The sequence below is a fragment of the Pteropus alecto genome, unplaced genomic scaffold, assembly GCF_000325575.1.
Source record: "Pteropus alecto unplaced genomic scaffold, ASM32557v1 scaffold239, whole genome shotgun sequence".
Taxonomy (NCBI): domain Eukaryota; kingdom Metazoa; phylum Chordata; class Mammalia; order Chiroptera; family Pteropodidae; genus Pteropus; species Pteropus alecto.
Window position 1 is genome coordinate 623,180 of NW_006494613.1, and position 13,259 is coordinate 636,438.

At 42.1% G+C, this 13,259-nt stretch overlaps 1 protein-coding gene across 1 annotated transcript in view; it reads right to left on the minus strand.

The window, feature by feature from the left end:
- Positions 1 to 9,018, minus strand: part of WWTR1 (WW domain containing transcription regulator 1) — a 117,401-nt gene extending 108,383 nt beyond the window's left edge. The window contains exons 1-2 of the mRNA XM_006926207.2: positions 8,754 to 9,018; positions 7,900 to 8,333 (exon numbers count right to left, since the gene is read on the minus strand). Of these exons, the coding sequence (XP_006926269.2) occupies positions 7,900 to 8,330 (431 nt within the window). The 5' untranslated portion in view covers positions 8,331 to 8,333; positions 8,754 to 9,018. The remainder of the gene's footprint in view (positions 1 to 7,899; positions 8,334 to 8,753) is intronic.
- Positions 9,019 to 13,259: the final 4,241 nt, after the last annotated feature.

The window sequence follows — 13,259 nt, forward strand, 5'->3', positions numbered from 1 at the left end:
GGCTCCATTTATATCTAAACACCTTTACAGAGGTTTCGCTGAACACTTCCCACCTTTCTTCCATCTTCCACTCCACTGCATTTAGTATGTTGAGCTATGATTCTAAACTTTCAGTCCAAGGGGTATAGACATGATGGAACTACATTCCCAAACATGGTAGATTTCTATGAAGAATTCCAGTGTGTGCGCTTGCAATACAAATGGCTAAAAGAAAATATTACAGCATTTCTTCCTTATCAAGCACCTATGTGCCAGGCACTGTGTTCAGGTTATACAATGACAAGCAAGACAAACATCATTCTTGCCCTCATGGAGGTTACACTGCAGTAAAAAAGAGAAGTAATTAAATAGTAATATGGCAGTTGTTCTATGGCTTTGAGACACAGAGGGCTCTGGGACAACCTAGCAGGAGCATCTAAACTAGTGTGGGGGCTGTAAGTCAGTGAAAACCTCCTGCAGGAGTAGTATCTAAACTGATGCCTAAAGGTAGCATAAGAGTTAACCAGGCGAAAAGCAGGAAAATAATGTTCCAGGCACAGGTAACAGCTTGTGCCAAGTTTCCGAGGCCAGAGGGAGCATAACCAATGGGAGAAACCAAAAAAATTCAGTACAGATGCAAATTTCAGACCTGTAACCATAATAGAAACAACTGCCTTCTTATCACACACCTCACAAGAGCTTCCAACAGACCGAGAGCAGCTACTCTAGGCTCCATTGCCCCACAGGTCACAAGGCAGCTATTTAGCCTGATTTTGTCTGTGTTCTCCTTCTCTTCCTAGCTAGACTGTTGGAAAACCTGGCACACATTTCTCCCCTCACAGCATACTGCATGATACTAGCACTCAAGAGGCGTTCGATGATATTTTGTTGCAAATGCTGAAATGACTAATGATCCTTTAAGTACCACGAAGGAAAGGTCCTGGGAGATTGCAGTCCCATCACCACCTCAACTGGGAACAGTAACAGTAATAAACTTTCAACAGGCTTACTGATCCAGGCACAGCACTAAGTACTGTGCATGTATTCCCTGATTCCACTTCATCTAACAGCACCAAACAAGTGAACATCGTTTTTTCTTTTCTTATATATCATCTGCTGTACCTCGATGAAACATTAAATAACAGCTAGAATTCTAAGAAAGAGAGCTTCAGGCATCAGGTGCTGAGCTGTAGCTAAGATTCTCCCACGCCCCACACCAACCCAAATCCATTATTTCATTGATTCTTCACTTTCTTTCTCCTGCAATTTTTATAACTCCCCTCCATCAGTCTCCCTTCCCCCACTGCTAATTTAAAAAGAAATATATGTTAATTCAGTAGGACATCTGGGACATACGGAAAGGCAGAAAGTAGACAAGAAAAATCATCCCTAATCCCAAAATGACCATTGTACACATTTTGGTATGCATCCTTCTATTTCACACACACACACACACACACACACACACACACACACTTTTTAAAATAAAACCGGGATTATGATATTGTCAAACTGCACTGTAATTGTTGTTTTTCTTATGTTATATCCCACTTGTCTGACATTGAGGACCATTTCTCACCTCTAAGTTTTGGTAATTAACTATTAAGTCAAGAAATATAAATGAAAATATAATATATATGCACAAAGCACACTGAAAAGAAAAACTATAACTTGATTCAAACATGAAACTCTCAACTATAATAATAATAGTGAAGGTCACAAAAAGGTTTCCCAAAGTGTGATCTACAGAATACTCCTGAGTGGATGGTATACATGACAGTTGTAATAAAAATGTTCAAAAGTCAAATAAGTTTGTGAAATATTAGCTTCAACAAAAATAAACTAGTTTTTATAATAAGCGACTTTAGAGTCTTTAATGTATATTGTGAATTCCAAGAGAGAGATAGAGCATACAACATATTCTAAACCTACTGGTCCAGAAGCATCTGAATGGACTAGGATTCTAAAGAATATACTTTGGAAAACACTGCTCTACCAATATTTCAATGCAGTAAAATGTTCAAGACCCCCCAAAGACCAGCAGAAGAACCATCCTGTCAAAATTTACCCTTCAATAATAAGCTAATTACTTCAGTCCTCAGTCTTCCAAATCACTCATCAAAAAAACTATCCCCTTGATTAGTCAATTCTTTTACTTCCATCACACTCTCCTGTGGTTAGATATTTAATTGAAGGAGGAAAGAGAAGGTGGGGATGATATACAAGGCTGTAATTCCTACAAGTCTTAATTCAGTTGTCAACAAACAAAAAATGAGACTCAGTGTTGCCTCAAACCTCCACACCAATTTATTTCCAATCAATCGCTATAAGAGAAAGGCAATAAGAGCACCCTGGCTCTTTTCCTCCTTGAAACCACTTTACTAACATGATATAATTAACCCTCTCAACAAGACTTCAGCAGTGTGCCCCATCCTAACATCTACTCTCTCTGTCACATCTGTGTTCCCTGTAAAATAATATGGATTTTTTTAACGGTGGAGATCCTGACAAGAATAAAATATAAATAGGCACTGTAGGTATATTATCCATGTCTGGTTTGTTTGTTTTTGTTTTTGTTTTTGTTTTTGTTTTTGTTTTTGTTTTTGTTTTCATCACCTCTCTCTCTTTCCAGCACCAAGAGCTCCAAATTTGATCACCCAAACTGAGTTCAGAAGCAAACTCTTATGCTCCATCCACCACTCCGGATTTATCTGGTCAACAAAGATACCTTATTACACAGCCTAATTATGGTAATGTAATTGGCATGAGGCATCATGTGCAATGGCAGGAACACAGATTTTATAATCACACAATTCTAATTCCATCTCTGCCACTCACCTGTTATGTGACCCTGGGCCATTTACTCAACATCATTGAGCCTCAGTTTCCTCAACGGTAAAATGAGATAATAATAGGTACCTGTTCACAAGGCCACTGTGAGGGTTTAAAAGAAAGAATATATGTGAAAGAACCTAGGGTTATGAAAAAAGATTTTATACACATGTGTCAGGAGTGTGCTTCACTGATTCTGGTGCTCTCTCTCTGAGAAGCACTGCCTTAGTTCCCTGCCTGGTCTGGCATAGAGCAGGTCACCACCAAATGTCAATTACCTCCCCGCTTCATCTCTCCCTCTTCTCAACTCCATCCTCCCTCCACCCCACATAAAATCAGCGCAGCTAGTAGCTACAAGCCAGATTCCAAAAAATAAAAAGTAGACCCTCCTCAGAAGGGGGTGGGTATTCTCTACCCAAGATGTTAAAGCAACAGGGTATCCACGGTGGACATTCCTATTTAAGTTCCTTAACAGGAAAACTGACTCTGAGTCCTTATTTTAAATTTTAAAAACTGGCTTTCAGTTCCAGCTCCAAGTTGTCCTTCAGAGCTATAACTATAAATGAGAATCAATATCGGCTTATTCTACTGCCAAGGTTTCTGCATCTGATTTTGGCCAGGTAAACAGCGTATGTTTATGGGGAGAGAGGGAAGGGGAGGCAAGGAGGAACTTGTACTGAAAGTCTACTATGTGCCAGACACTTCAAATATGTTATCTCATCTAATCTTTCAAAATACCATGAAATGGGAATTACTATCCTCATTTCACAAAGAAACAAAAGCAGCAGAAAATATTTTCAAATGACAAAAAACCCTCATGAAAACAACTAGATTATCTTTGTTACCCAAAGATAAACAGGAAAAAAAAACAAGCCAAAGTCAGTTCTTTTATAAGAAAATTAATTTAAAACATTTAAAATAAATATTTTTAAATTGAAAAAGGTTTGAAAAATGTACATCCCACAAATGTTTCTTAAAAGTTACTCAAGCATGTACTCCAGCAAAATGAAGGCATAAACTAAAAAAGAGGAAGACATGGAAAAACGAAACAGCTATGAAGAGAAGTAAAGAGATGTCTTAGGATGACAACTCTATTGTAAGCCTAGAAAGCAATCAGAATACAGAATGGCACAGAAAGATGAAGGAATCTGGCCATAAATGTTACAAGGAAAAAGACTTGATAGAACCAATTGGATTAAGAGCCTAGAAAATTTCGACATTATAATACAGGAAGACAATATACAGATTTATAAAAAGGCAATTAGAGATCCTAGAAAAAAATGGTTAAGGGAGTCAAAGTACAAACATGAAGAAACTAAAAGGTGACACAAATTTAAACAACTGATAAGAGTGAAAAGAAAGAATCTGTTTGACTTTGATTCTGAGTCCTGACACCAGACCCAAGGCACAAGTCTAAAATCTAATCTTAATATATGAGGCAATGAATTATATTTCTAGAATTTAAATAATGTAAATATTGTCAATGGGTTTTCAACTTTAAGAATAATTTATGAATAAAAATGTCAATTTGGGGGCAAAGCACAAAATCTTTATTGGTTTTGGGTTCAGGGCTTTGGAATGTTACAGTGTCACTGACAAAAAGCGAACTGTAGAAGTGGTAGTTACCCAAACCTCCTTGACTTACAAAATGGGGTGTCAAGAAATACTGTGAAAAGTTGATCAAAAAAATAACAAAAGTGACCTAACCAATAAATTAAAAATAATATATCAAATTTGGGAGAGAAAGAAAAACACAGCTTAAAGAGCTATATTCTCACTTTCACACCAGAAGTTAAAAGTTTTATCAAACAATAGTGGTAAACACATTACTTAAGGTTAAGGAGGTAACAATCTAAGAATTAAATATAAAAACAGTTAAAAAAATTAAAAGGTGAACCTTGAGGTGAAGGAAACCATCGTTTTTCAAAAAAAGTCTGCTCTATTGGATTTGTTACCAAGTGCATAGATCACTTTGACAAAAATAATTTTCTACCACACATTTCAAAAAAGGCAAAATATTAAAATTATTGCTAAAAACTGGGAGTGGCCGGCAAATATTATAATTGGAATTTTATTTAAGAGTGGAGATAAAATATTTTCTTATAGAATGTTGTTCAAATAAAATTTTCTGCAAGAATATAAAGTTCTACTGAAGCCAGATCATTTTAGTCTTCATAATTCTTTATTTTCCGGTTTATGTACAATAAATATGTTCCATTTAGAAGCAGAAAATTTTTAAATTTTTAATGTGATCAATGTTCAAAGTCAGTGTACCAGGTTGCTAAGAGCCCAACATCTACACACACACTGCAACCTGATTTATGAGCTTTAGAGGACAGCAAGAACAATGCAATAGTTTTCAGGGGCCATGTGTTTTAACATTCAATCCTCTCCATTGTTACATGCTACCCTAAAGGAATGCCTGAACACCACAGGAGAGGTGTGAACACTCAGGAAAGATGCCCTTTAAAAGAGGTACCAGAAAGTGATTCCATTATACACCTAGGAACAATCTTACCTGAGAAAACAAAAAGCTCTTTAAAGCATCTTAGATGTCCATAAAGCTCATTGTTCAGCTGGTGAAATGATACAGGGGAAAAGGTAGGAATGGGAAAAACAGAAAACTGCTCTATGAACAGAGGGCAAGAGATCAGAGATCCAATCCAGGGTCCACCATTAAATAACCACATGACTTTCTCTAAGTCAAGTCATCACCCTTCCCTGGCCTGTGTCCTAGCAAACAAACAAACAAACAAACAAACAAAACCTTTGTCAATTCTAAAATACTTTGATTTCTGATTTATAAAGTCAACTCCTAAAGTAGGATTCTACTGCTAGTCCCATTTCAAGATGATGGCGCAAAGTAAAGGTAAATTTTAAGAAAATCAATTCAGGGTCAGTTGCTATCATTTTTCAAACTTCTACTTAATCCAATTGCCTTCTGAGGCTGTGTAACAAAGTGTGACATATAACAGTTACCTTATTTCAACCTTTAACAAAGTTCCAAAAAGAAACTCAGAGAACTCTTGGAAGATTGCTTATCTTGACTTTATTTCTTAAATTCCCTTGGCTACATGGCCAAAAATTTTCCAGGGATAGCATCAAATCAGGCCTATTTTTTCAGCTATTGTCTTCACTGACTATCCAAAGTGAAATGAAGATGCACTTTACCTTGGTTAGGAAGTGGTTATAGTTGTGGGATGGGCAGAAGGATCAGAGCAACTTTCTCTAAACCCAAGGCTAAGTTCTGTTTTTGCTCTAGTTTCACATAGTTCTGAGCTACTCCAATCATTCAAAAAAAGGGAATTTTTTTGTTTTGTTTTTGTTTGAGAGTCTTTTCTTCCTAGTTTTCCTCAGATATTAGGCAAGCCCAGCTCTTACTTCTTATTTATCTGTGTGGGTATATTCATAAATACAGTTTAAAAGTCATTTAGGTCCAAAATAGATCCCCCTAAATTATTGTAAATTATTGTGTCTTTAACTATTTTATTTATTGCTAAGCCCATTTCTATAAAAGTCACCATAAAATATTCGAAACTGCATTCACCTAAGCAAACTTAATACAAGATGCTAGGTATTTTGGACCTTTATGTACTACAGAAACTAATACCATCCTTTAGAACAACATCATCACATTTAGAAACTTGTCATATTATTACATCCCATACTTGAATTCCACCAGCCATTTAAAAGTTGAAGAAGTGAATACATGTCCACACTATCACTCAATAACTGGGATAAGACCAAAGGTGGAATAAAATGACCATCAAGTCTGTTTCAGGAAAAGTACTTCTTAGCATTGCACTAACCGCAGAAACAAAATAAAGAACTCCTCCTTGCACAAGATGTCAACAGCTTTGAGATGGGGAAGGAATAATTGGTCACCAGTATGAGTCAAAGAGTTGGTTCTAATAAACTTCATCCATTACTGTGTATTCGTTATTATGGCCCTCACATAGCAATCAAAGTATCAAATATTAGTGCCAAAGAAAGGACTAATTATACATTTTAAATAGCAAATAAAGTCTTAACATAACTTTTAAACTAAGGCTACTCCATCAAAGAAATGTGGATTCTAAATAAATAAACTCTAAAGACAAGTTCTTAGAGGAATTTTCCTCCATAGCAGTGAATGGGAAGCCAGTGCAAGCAATCCTGAAGCAAGTGGTCCAGCTGGCACAACTTCTATCTAGGCCATGGATAGCCTGACCTCCCCATGACTTCACTGGTCACATTTCAAATTCCAGCTCGGTTTCTCCTCTAGAATACAATTATCTTAGGGTACCACAATTGAAACAATCTTCTTTATGTCTGTGAACACATTTTCTTATACACTCTACTACCAAGCTAATGTAAAATTAATTACATCAAAAAGCTGGAACAGTGTGTAGGGATGAAGAATAACAAAGTAGGCTCCTGATTTGATGGTATTTTAGGTTACCAACTATGACATAATAAAACTCCTGACCCAATTTCCACACAATCCATTTGCCCAGCACACAACTACTTCACCACGCAGTTGCTAATTACATCACTGTGCTGCGTGCTCATTACATCACCCAGCTGGGACCACTAAGGTCCACCAGGTAGCGTTCACTTCTCCAGCTTGTTTTTCACAAGAATGGAGAGACTGCAGCCCATCTACACTACGAAGAGTCCCTTTCCTCCTCAAACCTCAGAACCTTTCTCGCATTTATCTTGGTGTCACATCCCAATGAACCAGGCTCTGAGGTATCTGACTTGGAGTGGGCAGGAAAGGAGGTTTGTGCTCAGGAGTCTGTATCAATATTCCAGATTCAGGGCAAAGTCATCAATGTGTTTCATGAGAATCCCCCCGAAACTACGTTTTTTTCTTCCTACCTCTAAGAGTTTCCATGTCCTGAATCTCTTGGGACTTCCAGGACACTGGAAGAACTTCACCAGACTGCTTCTGATGCCTTAAAATTCCAACACCCAGAGAATCACTCCCTATTTCCAGCTTCCCAGATCTTTGCGAAAGAACCGTGGAGGGGCACACCATCACACACGCGCGCGCGCCCTGGGCATCGCAACTCTGTGTCTCCCATCCCCAACTCCAGGCTCACTTACTTGAGGAAGTACCTCTGGCCAGTGGCGGTGAAGGTCATCTCCCAGCCCGGGGGCAGTGGCAGCTCGTCGGTCACATCGTAGGACTGCTGGCGGAGGTGCGCGTGCTGCTGCGCCGGGCTGCCAGCAGCGCCGGTGCTGGTGCCCAGCTGCAGGGACGCCGGAGACGAATGTGAGCGGACGTGCTGGGCGCCGCCGGCCAGCCGCGGCCCTGGGTGGCCGCCGGACGAGTCGGTGCTCGACTGCCGCGAGTGTGAGCCGGAATCAGGCTCCTTGAAAAACGACTCGGGCAGGATCTTCTTCCTCCACGAGCTGGGCTTGGGGTTCATGACCGAGTTGAAGAGGGCTTCGAGGTCCGTGTCTAGGTCCTGCGTGACGTGGATCACTTGCTGCCCGGGTGGCGGGAGCGGAGGGGGCGCCGAAGCCGGATTCATCTTCTGCAAGGAGAAAGGTCAGATCAGCCTTTTATTTAAAGTCGGGGAAGAGGGTGCGAGGAGAAAATAGAAAAGAAAAAGAGACAGATAGGTGTCTGCCTCAGGATCCCAGACACTGAGCAGTAAGACCGGCCGAATGGGGGAGGGGTCCCTCCTGGCCTCGAGAATTATGCAACTTTCTTGAAGCAAAGAAGTTACTGAGAAGAAAGGGCGGGCGAGGGTGGGGGGGAGGGGTAACTGCACTTGGAGGGACGTTGCTCAACTGCTGGTGGCGAAGGACAGGTCGCCAACTTTCCAGGGCAGGCAGCCCCCAAAGAAGTCTCAGCCCGAGCCAACTCCACATCTCGACTCCGGAAGTCTGAGGAGCAGGGCGCCCCAGAGTGGTGCCGGGTGAACGAACGGGCGCGCTCCAGCGGGTACTACCTGAGAGCGCAGCGAAGCCGAGTCTAGGCGTGCGGCGGCCGCCGTCCGGCCTGGGTCGCTCTGGTGCGTCCCGAGCTTGCAGAGCTGAAACCGGAGGCCAGTTAGCAAATCCTGACCCGACTCAGTGCCTGGCAGCCGAGGGGCTTCGGCTCTCACATCCCCTGAACTGGCCTCAGGCGTTCGCGCTCCCGGAGGAGGAGGCGGAGGAGAAGCAGACAGCGCGGCCGCCGCGGCTCCGGGACTGTCCCATAAACAAAGTTTGGAGCAAACTCCCACTCCCAGGAAAGAGGCGGGCCCGAAAGTTGAGCTGTTGAATTATGCATGACCTCCAAGTCCTGAGCCTGCCTGCCCCCGCTCGTCCCTCCCCTTCCTCCTCCTCCTTTTCCCCCACCCGGCTCCAGAAAACCTCGGGCGTAATGGGTGCTCTGCACGGTCAGAGACAAGTGCCCCTCACCCACTCCTTCTGGTCGCGCGGACCTCTCCCGCGGAGCCCTAATTCTGCATTCCTTTGAGTTTACCACGGACTTGGGGCGGGATCAAAGGGAAAGTGACCCAAGCCTGTTTAATCAAGGACTTGTGGACCGAAACCAAGGCCGAGGGCGGTGGAGGGCACGCGGGTGAGGGGCCCAGGACCGGGAAAGGCGGGTCCTGGGTGCCACACCCTCTGTTCGTGTCGGGCGCCGATAGAGCACCCAGAGCGCCGCACTGATCCGCAAAAAAAAAGGTTCAGCCGGAGGGCGGGCCCGGGTGCGCCCCAGCGCCAGGAGACACCAACAAGGCCAGCTTTTCCACGGGAGGCTGCTTAGCGCTTGTGACCATATTTGGTCTGGCGAGCCGGCATCTCGGCTGTTTGGCTTTCAGTTGTCTGCTCGAGCGAAAACGGTGCTCAGAAAGTGCCTTTGTCGTTAGAGATGCGGCTTCGCCAACGGGTACGTTGTAAACAAACAACCTTCAAACCATTCATCAAGGTTTACTTTCCTCTCCCGGACGACTCAGGTCAGTAGGAAGTTAGAAGAAATTTAGTCAAAGCTGAGTGCTGGAAACCGAGAGCAATCGCGCTCCTCTCCCCAGCCACATCCGCACGAGTAGTGGGAGGACTGGAATGTCCCCGACGCCCTCCAGAGAGCCAGGAACCGGGATAGAACCCGAGCAGGTGGCTGGGAGTAAAGAGGGTGAGCCAGTGACCCAGAAAAAACCACCTACCCTCTCACAGACTAGATCTGGGGAAGGGGTGGCGACTCCCTCCCCCTAGATCTTGCCTGGCAAGACAACTGTGAGAAGGAAGGCCTTGTCCTCTGGAGCAGCTCAATTCCTTCTCTCCCTGTCTTCTCTCCATTGAGGGAAAGGGAGAGTGGGTACTAGGAAGCCAAGTTTCAAAAAGCCCTACCCCACGCATTTGATTCATACAGAAGTTTATGAAATAAGTCAAAAGTGCAACACATGTAAGTCAATTTGAACAGCATACAGCCTACCTACATACTTGTTTGTTAAATAAAATAGAATTGTATTAAGTGCAAGTATTGTGACTCAACATTTTTATGCGGGTGGAGTAAAATCAAAATTAAAATCTGTAGTTGCCTTGAAAGAGAAAAGTTTACAGGAAAGACAAGGCCACCGCACAGGTTCGCCTTGGAAAAGATAGGAGTATTTGGAATTGCTCCTTCAATGGCTGCTGTTGTTCAATGCCCGCTGTTGTTCAATGCCCAAAATAGAGCATAGCCCACTGAAGTGAGCTACTTTCCCCCATTATCTATTCTTGAGGTGTACTCTGATTCCAGACTCTCCACAGTGTGAGAAAAATCATGGCTGCCTTAGAAAAAGACAGGCGGGGGGCACCTTCAAAGATAAGCAGAGCATTGAGAGTCTGGAACTCTGGGTTTTCCATGCAGTAAGTTCTCTGCCCACAGAACCCACAGAGGAAAAGGGGGAAACTACTACAGGTCACTCCATAGGAAACAGCATTTTTGCAAAAGCTATCTTCAGAAGCTACCACGGTTTCAACAGCGGAGAAATTAGCTATGAAAATAGAGGAAGTGACAGGGACCATATGGTTACTAATTCAGAAGCCGCAAGGCCAACCTGATGACTAAATAATGTAAACTTAAGGCCGGCCCTACTCCAGGAAGGTCCTGCTTTGTAAAGAGGACTTGGCTGCTACAAAAGAAGAAAATGCTGAGGGGGCCATGAGTCTAATCATCCAGTGAGAATCAGGGTTGGTATTGGATGGGGGAGAACGTTGTCTTCATTCCTTGCCAAGCTTCAAGAAATAAATAGTGGAGGACAGAGGAGTAGATACAGAGGACCAAATGAAAACTGCCCTGATCACAGAATAACTCAAAGGGAAAACTCTCAGTTCCCAAACAGCCTATAAGACAAGATAGTGGATGGTTGAAGAGATTTGCTTCAGTCTTTCATCTTTCAAACGATAGCTTCAGATTAAATAACATTTACGTTGTGCTTTGTATGTGTCAGATACTGCCCATACAAGGCAGCATGGTGGATAATTGGTGTGGCAAAGAGACATCTCGGCTGTTTGGCTTTCAATTGTCTGCTCAAGCACTGCATGATGGCTAAATCTCCAGAGCAAAATACTTATGTCACCTCAAACAAAATACTTAAGCTCTGGGTTTCCTCCTTTGTAAATTAGGGACAATAACCCACCTCACAGGATTCTAGATCTAAACACTATGCGGACATACCTTGGAGATATATATTGCAGGTTTGGTGATTCCAGACTACCACAATACAGCATCGCGGTAAATCGAAATGAAATCTTCATGCTAATGGCAGGTCTTGCCTTCAATTTGTAAAAAAAAAAAAAAAAAAAGCAACATCTGTAAAGTGCAAATAAAGTCAAGAGCAATAAAATGAGGTATGCTTGTACAAATTTTATCTGTTGACTCATGATTTAGAACACAAGATTTGAAGCGCCTAGCTCTATTCTCTATATTGGGCCAGTAACTTAGCCTCCCTAAGTCACAGATTATTCATTTACAAATTGGAGATAATATTGTGATAGTCTGTGACATTGCTGCCCTTCAATGGACCACCCTCTTGTTAGTCACACCCTTGTAGAGTCCTTTCCACTTAAATCTGAACTGGACCAGTGACTTGCCTTAACCAGGAAAATGCAGTAGTGAAGCTATACTAGTTCCACACCTTAACCCCTGAGAAGGTGTGGAAGTTTCTGCTTCTCTGTTTTTGGGAGACCTAAGCCACTAAGTAAGAAGTACAACTACACTGCCAGAGAAACCACACGGAGAGAGAGAGTGGCCTTGAGATATGTGGAGATGATAGGGAGAAGACCAGCTACCCCACATCTGAGCTGCACTTGGCCCCCAGCAGGTCCACCAGCTGACAACAAACACATTGCTGACACTGTCAAGACCAATAAAAAAAAAAACATAGAGCCCAGCCCAGCCCAGCCCAGATTGTAGAATTGTGAGCAAATAAAATGGATACTGTTTTAAGCCACTAAATTTTGAAAGTTTTAAAAATGCAGAATGGGCATTCTAAGGATTAAATAAGAAAACGCAAATAAAGTTCTTAACACAAATTCTGTTACATACTAAAGCATTCAACAAATAATGCCTATGATTTAAGTCTCATGGAAACCCAAAGAATAGATAATATATTATATATCGCCATTTTACAGATACAGAAACCGTTCAAATCAGTTTTAAAGTATTTTGCCCAAGTAAATACAATGAATTATTAAAAGGAAAAAACAAAAAACAAACAAACAAAAAAAAACAAAAAACACCTGGGATTCAGCCCAGGTTTTGCAATCCTAGATTGGATTGCTTTTTCCCCTCTCCTATCCTGTGTGAGCCAGGAGTTACTCCCTGGTATTATCATTTTAAATCAGTGTCATTTTAAAACTTATTGCCTTCCTATCTCTTAGAGAAGCTCCACAGTTTTTATAAGATAATCAATTGAGAGAACACACCTGCTGATATGTAAATCTTTCTCTACATTTGCAAAGACTTTCCACTGGGAGTTGATGTCTGCTTCCTAATTCTCCCCTCAACACACTTCCAGTTGAAACCTTCCCTGAGCCAGCTGTCCCTCCCCCTCTCTGTCCACATCCAACCAGTGGCAGTGCTGTGATTCTTTCTTCTGGTGTCCCTCAAATCCATTCTTCCTTTCCTCCTCCCACAACAGGACCTTATCTCAAAATGTATGCAATGGCCTCCTAATTGGTTTCTCTACCTCCAGTCTCTCGTGTCTGGCCTGTCTTTTCATGACGTCATCCCCTGGCTCACAAGCTTTTAGCAATTGCCCATGAGAATAAAGGTCAAGCTATCAATCTAATACCCAAGGTCTCCCAATAAACTGCCATCTTCCTAGCTTTCCGACCTTGATTCTTACACAAATGTGTCCTTCATCCACTCCAGCCAGGCTCTGACCCAAGCATGTTTGACTTATTCCTTCACTACATCTCTCTCTTTGTTTGAATCCTGTTCAAAACTGCCCTCCATACTCCAATGTTGAAGCTTCATTAAT